At 39.3% G+C, this 15,936-nt stretch overlaps 1 protein-coding gene and 1 long non-coding RNA gene across 3 annotated transcripts; one reads left to right on the top strand and one right to left on the bottom strand.

Annotated features, from left to right (window-relative positions):
• The first annotated feature begins 694 nt into the window (after nt 1-694).
• On the top strand, nt 695-11,013 carry LOC145219074 (uncharacterized). Its single transcript, XM_080086445.1, has 17 exons — nt 695-768; nt 980-1,099; nt 1,990-2,103; nt 2,291-2,410; nt 2,691-2,804; nt 3,695-3,814; nt 6,660-6,773; nt 7,014-7,127; nt 7,361-7,400; nt 7,551-7,722; nt 7,811-7,980; nt 8,258-8,429; nt 8,488-8,555; nt 8,615-8,798; nt 9,025-9,168; nt 9,235-9,340; nt 9,540-11,013. The coding sequence occupies exons 1-17, from the start codon at nt 711-713 to the stop codon at nt 9,629-9,631; spliced, it is 2,022 nt and encodes a 673-aa protein (XP_079942571.1). The 5' UTR covers nt 695-710; the 3' UTR covers nt 9,632-11,013.
• Nucleotides 5,186-5,990, bottom strand: LOC145219075 (uncharacterized). Of its 2 annotated transcripts, XR_013857847.1 has the most exons (3): nt 5,960-5,990; nt 5,667-5,905; nt 5,186-5,604 (listed from the first exon to the last, which is right to left on the bottom strand). It is a non-coding gene; the product is annotated as an uncharacterized LOC145219075 (long non-coding RNA). The 2 variants fall into 2 exon arrangements; XR_013857846.1 differs by having other exon boundaries at nt 5,186-5,905.
• Nucleotides 11,014-15,936: the final 4,923 nt, after the last annotated feature.

Below are 15,936 nucleotides of genomic sequence, written 5' to 3' on the forward strand. Positions count from 1 at the left end.
AAACTCCATATTCTATTGCACAAACCATTGGTCATCTTAGGCCGAGCTGGAATTATAACCACCAACCTTACGATTGCAAGCCGGTTCCACTAACTACTTGGTCATCTTAATGGCCGTGCAGGGATTAAAACCACCAACCTTACAAATATGGTCCTGGTTTTATGCACATCTAGTGCTTTACAATAACAAGGGTTGTTTTTCCCAACGAAGCGTGCACAAACAAGGTTGTTGATCAGCAAAACTACTTAATCATCGTTGGTTCATAACAATACGGTATCCTGTTATGAACCGTGTGTATCTCGAACAATTGTTTTACGATCACAATACGGTTTCCTGTTTTTGCATCTGTTGTTGAACGGTGTATTGGAAGGCCACGTAGCAGTTTGCATCTGACAATAAATTCCGCCCCTGTACGGAGCCGCTTATCAGTGTGTACCTCCACAGTAAGGTTCGCAGTTGATTATAGTGGAGATGCTGATACCTTATACACATGTTTGTTCAGGAGTTAACTAGGACAATTTGAAATGCGAACAGTTACCAGACGCTACCCGATTCTAATTCCTGCGAAAGAGAATCTTTTTGTAATTTGGTTTGATTAATGAAGAATTATAGTCGATTTTTTGTTTGTTAAATAGATTCGTGTATTTTTACTACAATCGTTTTTTTTTTTGCTTACAACTTATGCAGATTGTGTAGAACGAAATACAACGATGATGTTAATGTACTGGAAGTTTCTGGCCTTCTTTGTCATCTTCTTTGCAAAACCCGGTAAGAAAGCTAATAAACGTTAAAACAAACAGAAGTTTTAGTGGAATCAACTCATTGTGATAAGTATTACGTCACAAAGCAGCGGGTTCAATTTAAGCGATGACGAGTTTTTTGAATTTTCTTTCTTATCCTTTAACGCCAGTGGCAAGGTTTGAACCACTGCAGTGTCCAAATAACATATGAACTTAAACTTACATTTGTTGGTTGACAGGAAGAGGGCAAGTCTGTCCGAATCACATGATTCAATGTGGAACAGAGGACAGATGTGAAACTTACACGGTTAAATGTGATGGAGTTGAAACGTGTGAAAATGATGAACTGGATTGCGACGGTAAGTTGTTTTTTTTTCAGCAGCAAAGCAAACCTGTTCATTTTAAATCGCAGAATATTTTCTTACACTAGCCCAGGGGTGCACAACCTTTTCGTTATGACGGCCGCATCGCAGATACTTATTTCACCAACGGCCGCCAAGTGTCCTTTTATTGTCTAATTTTTAACTTGATGCACAGATTGAGCTGAACAGTCTAACGATCAGTCTTTATTGTTTATGACCTCACCATCTATATTGTGACGCATGGCGTGGTCCCTTTTTCGCTTTGTTCGCACACAATAGGCGTACAAAAAGTCTGACACATATGCCTACTAGGCTGATAATACTCTTTTTAGTCCCGCAAAATCTGTTTCGAGCAGTTTTGAATTCTATATATAATATGTAAAGTATTACTTGTGTCACGACCCCAGTACACATGTCGGAGCAAACATGTTCGTGCCTGCGGCCGCAGGTTGTGCAATACTACACTAGTGGTTGTTTCACTTTTATGTCGTTTTTTCACTTGCTGATGCATTCAAATCCTTGTTCAGTGTTCACGCAGATTCTGATGCATGATTTCAAGCCACCCTTATAGCTGCCTTTTTTCACATTGTTGTTTGATAGCGGTGCATGATTATTCACAAAACCGATTTATACAAAATCTCACCTTCTGTTGGATTTATTTAACCTGACGATGACAATAGAACCTGTCGAAACGTTGATGTTTTGCACTCAAATACTGGCTTGTGTGTATTTTTGCTTGGAATATTTAGAACCGTGTAAATCTGTAACATGTTTCTTATATCTTGTATGTCGGTTTCTCAATATGTGTTGGTTTGTTGCATGATTATACACAACATTTTTTTCCACTAAGTCGTATCAAAGTAATCCACCTTTGTTTCTTCTTGTAGGAAACTGTGGTGCTGACGAATATCGATGTGATTCAGGAGCATGTATTCCTTCCCACATGAAATGTAACAGGAGACAGGATTGTGCTGGCAATGATGACGAAGCTGGCTGTACAAGTAATTATTTTAGATCTCAGTTTGGTTTTCAAGTTTTCGTCGACAAAGGGTGGTTTAAACCTGTTTAAATTGTATACCTATACGGTGTATAGTTTGAGCATCCGTTTGGCCTCGGGTTTTATGCACTGGGTTTTGGATTACATCAGCACCAGTATAGAATGCTTGCAAACCTGTTTTTTATCACCAGATTCCGAAGGCTGCCACTACGGTTCTTTCCAGTGCAAACCTTCAATGGAATGCAGGTCATACTCTGGGATGTGCGATTTTGGAGTATGCCCGCCTGGTGATGAGGAGCCTGTCTGCGATGGTAAGATTTTTATGTGGGTTTCCCCTAGGTGACACATGTGCAGGTGAATTTTTGAGAAACAATTGCTTCACGTTTGTTATTATTTCAGTATTTAACATTATACGCCAAGTTAATTGAAGGCGCTCTGCCCAATCAGCCGGTCACCAATCACCATTTTCCATATGATTTTCTGTATGACAAGGCATAGACTAGAAAATTAGTCTGCATGGACGATTTAGGGCTTATCCCAGTATGAACGTAATCATCTGATCACTTTTGTATAATTACAATTTTGACTCAGGTAAATGTGCTCCCGATGAGTTTGCCTGTGAAGACGGAGCCTGTATCCCTGATATTTACCAATGCGACGGATGGCAACATTGCGCTGGTTGGGAGGATGAGAAACTCTGCAGTGGTAAACTTCTGCTTCTACATAATGCAAAAACATTTTTCCTCTTAATCTCACATGCATGTTAATGCGCTTTTGACTGCACGAAGCTCGTTATGAAATCCGCCTTAAGCGTGCAAAGTCGTGCATGTAACAAGCGCTGTGGTTGACTGCACTAAGCTCGTTATGAAACCCGCTTTAAGCATGCAAAGTCGTGCATCTAACAAGCGCTGTGGTTGACTGCACGAAGCTCGTTAGGAAACCCGCCTTAAGCGTGCAAAGTCGTGCATGTAACAAGCGCTGTGGTTGACTGCACGAAGCTCGTTAGGAAATCCGCTTTAAGCTTGCAAAATCGTGCATGTAACAAGCGCTATGGTGGACTGCACGAAGCTTGTTAGGAAACCCGCTTTAAGCTTGCAAAATCGTGCATGTAACAAGCGCTATGGTTGACTGCACGAAGCTTGTTAGGAAACCCGCATTAAGCTTGCAAAATCGTGCATGTAACAAGCGCTATGGTTGACTACACGAAGCTTGTTAGGAAACCCGGATTAATCGTGCAAAATCGTGCATGTAACAAGCGCTATAGTTGACTACACGAAGCTTGTTAGGAAACCTGCTTTAAGCTTGTACAGTCGTGCATGTAACAAGCGCTATGGTTGACTGCACGAAGCATACGGCAAGGCATATACTAGAAAAAATGGTGGCGTACATACTTGGTAGGGCAAATTGAGGGGGTGCAAGGTCCAGAGGAGGGACGGACCTTTCTAACGGTACCCGGATTGTCGCTCTGCGCGTTCTACTTTTTGCGTAGTGGGGTCGGCAAAGACTAGAAAAATGGTCCCCATGGACGCTTTAGGGCTTATCCCAGTATAAACGTATGCATCTTATCATTTTGTATACTTGACTTTTTGACTCAGGTCAATGTAATTCCGATGAGTTTGTCTGTGAAGAAGGGGCCTGTGTTGAGAAAAGTCTACGATGTGATGGAACGCCTCATTGCCGAAATGGAAATGACGAAGACGGATGCGATACAATTGGTAAACTTCTGCTTCTCTTTCCATACTTTAAAAACATTTTTCCGCTTAATCTCACGTATATGTGAGAAGCGCTGTGGTTGACTGCACGAAGCTCGTTATGAAACCCGCTTAAGCTTACAAAGTCGTGCATATAACAAGCCCTATGGTTGACTGCACGAAGCTCGTTAGGAAATCTGCTTTAAAGAGCCCCGGCACCGGAAAATTATTTTTTTAATATGTTGTTTGTCGTATTTTTATAAACACGATTCTAGGTTTAAAACCATAAAAATCGAAGTTACTAGTTAAATATTTAGGTTTTAAATCTAAAAACACTGACACCTTGCGGATATTTTGTCACTTAGCTCAAACGTCATGTGACGTCACCTCGTACCAACTTGGTTTGGAGCTTGTTTGTAGTCGGTGGTTGTTAACGTTCTGCGACACCAAATACGTTAGTCAGTTTAGGTATTTTGGTGTTTAAATGTTTTCATTTTTATACTCAAGTGTGCTAAAATGCCTGCAGTGTGTTTTGTGTATGGTTGCTATTCGAGAGGAAATCAAAAGGCCAGCAATATGACACTTTTTCGCTTTCCAAGTATAAAGCGATTGCGGTCAGCTTGGATTAAATTTGTTAACGTGAAAAAAATGGAAGGGACCAACAAAATGCAGAGTTCTTTGTAGCCTACATTTCACAGATGAATGTTTCACAAATAAAATGCAGTATGACAGGGGTATGGCAAAAGTTCTGGTGTTAAAGCCAAATACCATTCCATGTATTTATGGGAACATTCTTCTTCAGCAAGAAATGACAATCAGAGCAGCTGCAAGAAAAGTAGTCACACAGCGTATGGTATGCTTTAGTTAATTTTTTTCTGACATAATCTCATTTAACATTATAGTCTTCAATATTACCATTGTTATACTAATTTAGTTTATTGTCATGCCATTTACTTGGTAATAACAAAAAAAGTGTGGTTATGAAAAAAAGCTGTGATAATATCAATACATTTTCATGTAAGGAACCACCCAATCTAAGCTATGAACCAAAATACATTGTGTGTAAAAGAAAAATTCTTCACCTCTTAAAATATTGCCCGAAATGTCAAGGTGCCACAGTACCCACCAGAAAAAAAAATTGTTTCACTTGTGACTGTGGCTCAAGATTGTACTGCTCTCTGTTGCAAATAAGTGGAAAAGTCAGGAATTCGTAAATGGTGTACCAGAAGTAAATTAACTGCAGATTTCCCTGGACACTCAGCTAAATTTGGTACATACACAATGATGGATCTTTGCAACAATAAAATTGTTGCTATTAACCTTGTTCAGGTATTCAGTTGGTAATTTCATAATATTTTCTAGGGCAATGAAGTGGCAAACAGCAATGATATGGAAAAAGAAGGATTCTTGGGATGCATTGAAAGCATCACAAGCAAAGGATTGTTTATTAAAGCCTTTGTGACTGACAGGCATCCACAAATCATTAAATACATTAGTGAAGAATCGTCAGAAACAAAACATTATGTTTGGCATGTAGCTACAAGTATGATGAAAATAAAAGATGAGCATTACATTTGTGTTTATGGTTTTGAATTTAGAAATCCAAAACAAACTGACAGCACTTTCTAACAAAGCCTATTGCAAACAGTTGGGACCTTGGGTGAAAAGCATATGCAACCACATGTATTGTTGTGCAGCAACGTCACAAGGGAATTCACAACTTATAGTTGACAAGTGGCTGTCAGTCAACGTAACTCTGATGTCTTCCTCAGCACCATTCAACAAATTTTCTGTAGGCAGTATATCTGTAAAGCCTGAATACATAGAGGTTGCTGGTGGCATATTGCATGTTAGTAGTTAGTACAGTAAAACTTACTCGTGACGGGTGTTACCCTCATCCTGATTTCCGAATTGACGTTTAAATCGATAATTTGCTGCTTCTAATACATACACGTGGAGACATATAGATTCAAATCCAGGATGTGCATTTATACAAAGCAGATTCGACTCAGAATATTCGTTGAACTTGGCTAACTGCTGTTGCACTTACTAATTTCATGGCAGCAAACGCATGATTTTCTCTCCTCCATTACCACACAGTTAGTACATAAACACCTACAATAATACTGTTACGTAAAAAATACCTTTTGTTGACAACAAAACACCTACCTTTTTAAGCAAACAGTTGTTATATATTCCTATATAACTATATATCCTATATGTTATATATTGTTATATATAGTTGTTATAGTTGTTATATATACTGTCAACTAAGTGTCTACGTTAATTTTATCAGTTGTAAACAGCAAAAAAATGTACGCATCAAAGGTAAAACAAGCAACAAAAACAACAGCTGACCAACGCCATTGTTAGAAGTTGGTACGAGGTGACGTAACAATCGCTGCGGCATTTTAAACCAAGGTGTCGCTCGAGAGCTCATTGTTTGATTGAATATCTCGAAAACGACAAATCATAGGACAAAAAAATTAGTGGTTCAGATTCCCTGAATTATGGCAATTCTAAATGGCTAAAATGTAGAAAAAGTCACATCGCCGCTGCCGGGGCCCTTTAACCTCAAAGGCTTGCCAAGTTGTGCATGTATCAAGTGCTATGGTTGACTGCACGAAGCTCGTTAGGAAATCCGCTTTAAGCTTACAAAGTCGTGCATGTAACAAGCGCTATGGTTGACTGCACGAAGCTCGTTAGGAAACCCGCTTTAAGCTTACAAAATCGTGCATGTAACAAGCGCTATGGTTTGACTTTTCGAAGGGTGTTAGAGAAACTGCTAATAGGATGCAAAGTCATACGAAACCCGCTTGAGTAGCAAGCGCTATGTTTGAACAAACAAACAGCTTACTTAATTCTACAGAAAATTGCCTGAACCACCAATTCCATTGCGAAGAGGAAAGAAACTGCTCTCCCTTTAATTTTGCGTGTTCCACTCCGTCGACTTGTCAATCTGACTTCGCTACAAAATGTTCCGGTAAGATACCAGTACTGATTATTTTGAAATATTTTTCCATCTTTGATTCTTTGTAAAATATATTAGTATTTGTGCAACAGTATTTTGTTAAAGTCACCTCTCTAAATTGATGGAAGAGTTTAACCATAGAAATTGTAGATAACATTGGTGGCCCTGTGGAGCATTGTCGTTTAATTTTCGCGGTAAAAAATTCTCTATTCTGGGTTGTTTTATTTCCTTTTTACTATTAAACAACCAAAGGAGATTGTGGCCCTGAGGAGCATCGATGCAGATCCGGTTATTGTCTTCCACGAAAATACGTTTGCGACGGAATACACGACTGCTTTGACTTTGACGATGATGAAGCCAATTGTGGTATGTTTTCAACCCAAATGTGTTTATGTAATTGGCCTTGGATAGCTCATTATCCCCTTCAGATGCGATTAGAACCACCAACTTTACGATTGCACTAACCACCGGGTCATCTTAGAGGCCGAGCTGGAATAAGAACCATTAACCTTACGACGGCAAGGCGGTTGCACTAACCATATTAAGTTTGACTCTGTATTTGCTTTTCAAAGAATATTTTTTTAGTTTCTGTTTCTTAGATATCACAACCGACTGCACAACAACTGGAGTTACAGCGAGGTCAGTTTTGTTCACATGTTCAATGATTATCCTAAACTGTCAGTTTAACTTTTGCTGTCCATTATGTGTTAGACAACTGAAACATTTTGCACAAATATTAGACGATGTGCAAATCATTTCAATATGTTGTGTCTTTGATTGTTTCCGCAGCCTGCCAGGAAAGTACGTCCGATCCAAGCTACCCGGAGTCGGCGAAGAGCTTGAAATGATCGGTGACGATTCGACACCACTGGACAACTGCTTTGCAGTAAAGAATGGCCAGACTGACGAGTATGACATGAATTTCCTGACTGGAATTGGACAATGTGCTGCAAACATAGAGGTAAGATTCAAGTTTACTGGTGCAAAAAATAGCTCGGCGAATTGACCAAGAAAAATCTGTTTTTTTCTGTTTTGTTGTTCAATTCCAGGAGAGCGACACAGAAATTGTGGTAACATACAAAGTGTCGCTTGGTGTCGCTGCTGACTCGTCGTCGCAAATAATAAATCGCAATGGGGACTCGGCAGTGGTGGTGTTTCAATGCGCCTACGACCGTTCAGAAATAGCGACAATGGATCAACCTCTGTTGACAATGATCAGGTTTGGAATATCGACACTAGTTTTGTTCGTGTTTATGTATGTAACTCATGTTGACGACCTGAATTAACCTGATTGGTTCGCAGAACCCATTGTGATGCGTGAGTGAATGTTGTGGCATGTGAGCATAAACAATATAGACCTAATCATAAATATGTGCTTGTGTATAATCCAATAATAATACCTTAAAACATTTCTTAGCGTGTTTCGGTATAACGTTACTTTTCGGCCGGGCTGCCGTACTGTGACAAATATAAACTGGTCAATTCCTCTTCTGCAGCAACGTTAGGTTGAATTTGGGCAAAACTTCGTCATCAATCAACATGGAAATGGCTCGTTACCAATCGGAAAGTTTTACTACAATTGAAACTGACCAAACGATAACAATTGGATCCCCTGTTTACATTGGTGTTAACATCGATGTGGGAGCTAACACCAACTTGGTTTTGCAGGTACTGTGTCAAATAAACGTGCTTTATACCAACTCTGTTACATTACTCAAATTTTTAGGGAATTGATTGTAATCTGGCGGCCACTGAGGACGAAACTGAAACTGTTTATCCTGTTGTCACCAAAGGGTGAGTGCTTGTAATTCAGGGTGAGGAAAGTTCCACTTCAACTTAATTCTTTTTCACAGTTGTGAGGCGCCTGATCCTCTTGATGCGGGCGGGAATGTCATCTACGATGTGACCGATTCTCACAAATTTCACTTTTCGTTCCTGGGCTTCAGCTGGTTTGGTGTCCAAGATTCGGAACAGGATATATGGCTTTCGTGCAAAATGAATATCTGCGAAAAAACGGACGACCAAGATTGCAAAATAGTATGAAGTTTGTTTTTTCGGAATTTTTTTTACATCCCATTAAAATTAGTTGTTTGTTAACACGAGTGTATCCAGCCTTGCTACTTCATTAACATGGCTTCATAAGCGAAGTGGTATATCATAAAACACAATCACAATCCCATTTGCATCGTCAATATTCGTTTCCTTCCACCATTAACACAGCAAGCTTATTTTAAATCTTTTCTATTTAACTTGATTTGATCAGGACTGTCCACCTATGGAACCATTGACTCGTTCAGCCAAAAGATCAATCACTGACGAAACTGATGATGCAACAAAGAAAATCTCTCTCGGACCGTTTGTCCTTGCACCTGAACTTGATAGTGATGACCAACTTGTTTGTGACAAGGTAAAACTTCTATTCTTACTGTGAATGTGAATATGTTGGGTCTAACTTGTTTAAATTGCTTTCTAGGATGAATTGGGATGCTCTCACATGTGTGGTATCGACACGACAGGTGTAGCTCGCTGTATTTGTCCAGAAGGATATTTCCTGATGAAAGATGGAAAGACTTGTGTTGGTAAGACTCAAGTTTCTCACAATCTACAAATCTTATTCTATGTTCTGAATTTTGTTTGAAAAGTTTTACTCATAACTTGGCAGTTATCAATCGTTCTAGATTCCAAGTTAAAAACAAACTAAGTCAAAGTTGGGTTATTATCTATTTCAGTAAGTGACATGAATTGGTCTTTAATTTTAGCATTGCACTTATTTGCTAGAGGTCCAACAGTTTATTGAGAATATCATGGAAGGCTCTCCCATCTCGAGTTTTGGAAGAAACAAGAAGACTGATGAGGATTTGGAAAAATGAAAATGAGATAATGAATGAAAAACTGAAATGACAAACTGATAACTATATTGGGCATATACACAGATTTTAAATGATTATCGTGTGGTTGTTTTGATACAAAAATAACCCACTTAAAATGGCTTGTTGATAGAAGTGGCGGTTTTGTGATTGCAAGGTCGTCGCAAGGTTACATTCTTTTATTGTAGAACGTAACTCGCGAATACTACATTTCATTTTTGCATTAAAGTTTAGGAAAACTTTATTTTTGATAAACAAGATATTGAGATGAGATAAGTTTATTTCGCCGGTAAAACAAATCACAGCAGCTTAATTGCATCAAATACTTACCAAGCCGGAAATAACTGCGCGACAAAGTTGAGGGCACAATTGGTGGATAGATGGTAAACGCACTACAGCTACACCGTTACTACAAGCGTTATATGGCAGAGACTCACGTTGGAGGGTGAAGTTGGCGCCTCAAGACTGGGGGGCTACGGTGCTGGGACCAGTCAAATTGGGACCTAACAGCTAATCACCTGTGTTAGGGAAAGAGGGTGGGCTTCAACAGGAGCAGAAACCAGCAAAATAACCTGTTGGATAGATGCCCCAAAACAAAGGTGCAGTCTTCGGGAGGGGGGTCACAGAAGTTGGTCATGTCCTAGCCGGTGGAAGCTGCCTGCTTAAATAACTGCAAGATAATCATATGCTAACGCAACTACCAGACAATAACTCCCTAGCAAGTAACTTAGTTAATTCACGCAACACCCGGTGTTTAATAGGATAAAATAGTGCTTGTAGTAAAATAAATATAATGCTTAATATTCGTGAAGTCGAAACTATTTGGTTTGTTTTGTTCAATTCCAACTTCTTGATATAAACATCAAAGTCATCATAGCTAAAACACCTGTCTCATGTTTTCCAGATCAACTGTTTACTCACACAATAATCTGTCAATTGTCCTGAATGGGTTTTTACTTTTGTAATATCTCTATGTAACAACTCTCAAGTTTCACCATTGTATACTAACATGGTAGCTCAGCTATTGTTTCCGTCACGCCTGATTAACTCTGCACGCTTGTCGGATGCTTGGATTGATTTGGTTGCTTTAGGACAGTGGTTCTCAAAGTATGGGTCGCGACCCAAACATGGGTCGCGCAGGGTCAAAAAATGGGTCGCGCTATGGTGGTTCAATTCTGTCCAAACGAACTATTACTGCATTAACTAAACGCAATCGAATTTACTTAATGTTGTAGTAGTAAAGTCCCCTCACTCGACCACGTTGCACAGTGAAATGAACTAATCATTGCAACATACTAACAATAGCGTTCTGATTTTTGCTGTTACGCACATGGCGATTGTTACGTCATAGAACGGGAAATAAAAGTTAATCATGCAAAACTGAACGCGGAGATGTACCAGTTAGCGTTTGAGGATGAGTAAGTATTGGTACACAGAAACATTTTTAGATTTGGGGTTCACTTCTATCAATGATCAAAGCCACAATATGTGTTGTGTTATGTAGTATTGTCGAATCGAACTCGTTAAACCTGCAGCCATTTTGAAATGGGCAGACTCATATGCGGCGACAAAGTGGCCTCGAAATTGTTACATTTTTTGATGTTTGAGGCTTGGGTCGTGAGATGTTCATAAAACTCAGATTTGGGTCGCGGTCAAAAAAGTTTGAGAACCACTGCTTTAGGAGCAAACAAACGACAAAACTGAGCGTGTGTGGTCGGTTTATGCATCTTCTGTGTGTAATATTTCTACGTTTGGTTGCTATTGTGCTGTTGGAGAGTATTTAATGTAGGTTTCATCTTTTTTGTCCTTCTTTGAACGCGTTGAACTGATTTTAGCGTGGTTTCACCACACATATTAAAGGATGCATAAATGATAAACTGATGTTTAAAGACTTTGATCCCGACCAGGAACTCTATACAGACAAAACGACAAGCATGAACGAAGACCAGCATATTCTTTCCAAAGTTACTCATTTTAAACTGTCAACATAGGGCAGATTTTTGATAAAAAAGAAAAGTTCAAGATCAGACCTTCCTCATGAAAAATATGCAATAGAGTGCAGCAAAGCAAAAAGTTTGTTTGAAGAAAAATTAAAGGCGCGAAAACAATTCTAAACATCAAAACTACCAATCATAAATTCCAAGAAAACTGGTGCAGAAAAACAAGTCAAATTGCAATGATAAATAACATGGAATTTAACCATAGAGTATTTAGAAGGTTATGTTTTGTTCAAGGCTAAAAATTAGTTTACAAAAGTAAGCAAAATTGTGAGCACGTTCTCCACCATGCAGCCACAGGGTCAGCTGATTTCTTTAATGGATTTCATGTGTTGTGGATTTATTTCTTCATTGTCGTTCACTTTTGCCAAAAACCTTATTTCTAAAAAGGTCTACCAAGCAATCCAAAGGATTAATTAAGAGGGGATCTAAAAAATAAATCAAAAATCTGCCAATAAAAGTGTCTTCACTTTCTGCACAGTGTGCTTTTCAAACAAATTCCAAAATATGGAAACTACTTTAACAGACTTTTAAGGTTAAGCTGCAGACTTTTGAACAAAAACAGTAGGCTACTACGAAAAAAACATATCTGAGTGCTGTATAAAGCCAATGAAGTGATTTACTATGTCTTGTATTAGGTTTTCTAAAACAGAAGCTGTAGACCAGAGGTTCCCAACCTTTTTACAATCTCGTACCACTTGGACGCTCTGCACTGCCACGCCTACCACCATAGAGAACTAATGTGCTCTATGCATGGTACCACTTCTTGCAGCACAACTAATTTGTTCGAATCATATTTCATTCAACGCTATTTGAAGCTTAAGCTAAAAAACAGTAGATAATATCTATCAAGAGCAATCATTTGACATAATTAACGCCAACTGTGCCACAGCGTTGTACGGCTTTTTATAGCAAGTAGCAACTATGCTTTTGTTGACAATTGACATGACCTGTATTTTAAAGATCGTAATGATACGAAACAACAGGAATAGTTACGTAACAATGACAATAGGCCTGGGGAATGTTGTTTTTCTGTAAACAAAACCAGATAAACAAAATATAAGGTTGTAAATCCAGGTTTATGTGAACAAAACGGAAGCTACTCACGTACCACCGGAAAAAGCTTCGCGTACCACTAGTGGTACGCGTACCACTAGTGGTACGCGTACCACAGGTTGGGAACCCCTGCTGTAGACAGTGAAAATTTCGGCCTATAAGGTCTCATCAATGCAGCTGATGACAAGACATAGGCCATATTGGCTAGTGTAGCCATCTAATAGCCTCCAGTTTGTAGGAAGTAACAGGCTTGTCTCGCCAAATCGGTTCAGTGCCACAATTATAAAGCATTTTCTTAAAAAAATGACTGTCTAAGTTTTTTAAAATATACCCTAAAGAATTCCTACAATTAAAAGCTAAAAACGTTTTAATGGCTCTACATACATTAAACAATAAACCCAGTAAACAAAAAACTTTGAAACAGATACGGATTTATCGCCAGCGGCTTTTAAAAAGCAGCTGTTTACCACACACATCATATAAAACTTCAGGCGACGTGCAGTGTTAGTCATGCGTAACAAACATTCGCAGGATAATAAAAGAAACGGGAGGAAAAGAGGAGCTGGACTACCATGTTAGTATACTATGGTTTCACCACAATGTTGTGTGTGACGTTACAAACCGTTGCAATGCGTTGGGTAATTGTGAAGTCAATTATTTTACACGTGTTGAAGTAAGCTTTAGTTAGACTTCATATAAAAAAATGTTGAAATATCGCTGTAAGATTTCTTGCCTCTAGCGGCGCAAACTGTTATGTACGGGTGCCAGGAAGATCGTCCTGGCATTGATATTGACGCAACAATGTCGTTGTGACGTCAAATCCATTGTGATGCAATTACCTTGTGCAAGACCGCATGGTTTGCGATAATTGGTGTCTGCTGTATACGTGCTGACCGCATGAAAGTGGATTGTGATATAACTAACGGATATCTGCTTCTCCTTGTAATAATGGAAAGTTTACTGCAAATGTGCAAACTGTTGACCTGTGTCAAACCTTGAGTTGTATCTGAGTGAATTGGACCTGTGAACTTTGCGCTGAGCATCGTATTATTGCGACCTGATTAATGTACTGTGGGCAAGATTCGGTCGGCATCGATCTGTGCGACGAAGTGGCTTGGTTGCATTGCTGTATGCCGGTATGTTTTAATGTAGTGGCCTGTATCTTGGTGTGTTTTATGTGTTTTACTAATTTCGGCTTTAAACGTTAAAAACGTCCATCTGTGATTACCAACTGGGAAGTCTAATACCTGGACCGATCAAAGTTTAGTACGTTATTTACTTCTTCCCTGTAAATGCGTTTGTCGCTAATCCTCGTTCTGACTTTTATTAGTGTTGTTATATTTGCGTTGTTGTTATACCGCGTTTATTGCGCGCGTCATTCATCTTGGTCGAAATAAAATTCTGTTGCTCGCACTGGTAGCTTGTCCAGGCGCTGCACTAAAGGTGCGACTCTACAATCGCCTTTTGGACCTACGCAAAACCAGTTGGTAAGTGTTGTATATCTGAAAAACTTGTAATTGATGCTGTTGCACATATTTTGATATTGATTTCGTTGATTCAGAAAACCGTATTGTAAATATCTCTAAACCTGTGTGGTGTAAAGAGAGAATGCGAGTTTAAACTGAAAGGTCGCGTGAAACGAAACAAAGGATTCAGCAACTTTAACAATCAAATTTCATCACAAACATTTCAAAAATTGTTCAGGTTGCATTCGTTTATGAGACAATTAGGACCTTTCTTTCAGGGAGTCTAACCGCTTGTCATATGGGTTCAGGTTCGGTTCGGGTTCACTTGTTTTTGTTTTTAAGGGTTCGGGTTCGGTTCAGGTTTTAAAAAATGTATATTTTCGGGTTTTGTTCCGGTTTGGGCAAATTATCCGTTCCGAACCGGTTTGCGGTTTTAAAACCGGTCCAAAATTTTATTCGTTTCAATTTAATTCTACCCATCATCTACCTGGCCTTATCAGACTCCAAATTTTTTTTGCCTGTGCACTGTTATTTTTGACACGCCCTATAAGTGCTATCTCGTGTATTCTTCAGTGCGCTGTTTTTTAAAAAATAATAAAATATAAAATAGACTGCATTTTTTTACTGGTTCGGTTCCGGTTCGGGTCCAACGCCAAACAAAATATGGGGTTCAACTCCGGTTCGGGTTTCAAAAAAATCGTAATTAGCGGTTCGGGTTTAACGAAATTAACCGCTCAAACCGGTTCGCGGGTTCGCGTTCAGTTCCGGTTCGACTCCCTGCCTTCTTTAACCAAAAATATACCACCTATGTAGCTGCCTTGTTTATAGTGGATGGAAGTTTGCCTATATTTGAGTTTAAACTTCCAACACCTTTTTGTTTTTGGCCAAATCAAGTTCACACAAGGACACTGCAGGGTCACGGATGCTTGTCACTTTTAAGGGTGACAAACTGGTAAAACTATGCTGCTTCAGACAAAATCGACTTCATGTGTGTGAACCCGTTAATGTCCTCAGGTCGATATGTGACATGTCCATTCTGTTTTAAATTGTTTTCTATTTTTTTACCAAAGACTAAAACAGTTAAACTTAGCACGGATGTTTAGAGGAAAAAAAACTACAACAATCGTAGCCAGTGTTCAAACTTCCTACCGCACTGTAAGGTTCAGTCCAGCTATTTCAATTTGTCGTCTAACAGCCGCAACCGACGAAAACAAAAGGTAACCCTCAAAGCTAAGGTAACCCCCAAAGCGGTTCGCATTATCCATAGCGTACTATGTCGCTAAAAGCGCAGAATTCTTAACATGGAATATAATACGATAGCATTAAGACCCCGAATTATCCAGAATTTGTCAGTTTCAAGTAGACCAGTGGTTCTCAAGGGGGCCCCTGGGTGCGTTTGCTCTTACTAAAGGGGAGCTGGAGAATAATTGGGCGATTTGGGGGCGCTGGGAAAAGATAGAGCAGGTAAAACGAAACAAAACGTCAAAGTCATTTTTGTCACATCTCTTCCATCTGCCACCAGTAAAAGTAGATTTGACAAAGTATTCACTGTATTGTGTACTTTGTTTGCTCCGTGTTTTTGATGGTGATGTCACAATGCATTTTATACAAATCACACTGCGTCATTTGTCGGGGCTTGTCTGCGCTTTGAAAGCAAAATTTGCAGGTAGCAAAAATTTTGCAGTGATGTACCGAATCGGCTAAATTTCGATTCGGCCGAAACCGAATATACGGCGGTTTTGCCGAATAAATTCGGCCGAATCATTTATGCCGTCACACGAAGTCTTAC

Source organism: Phallusia mammillata, chromosome 3 (assembly GCF_965637545.1).
Source record: "Phallusia mammillata chromosome 3, kaPhaMamm4.hap1.1, whole genome shotgun sequence".
NCBI lineage: Eukaryota > Metazoa > Chordata > Ascidiacea > Phlebobranchia > Ascidiidae > Phallusia > Phallusia mammillata.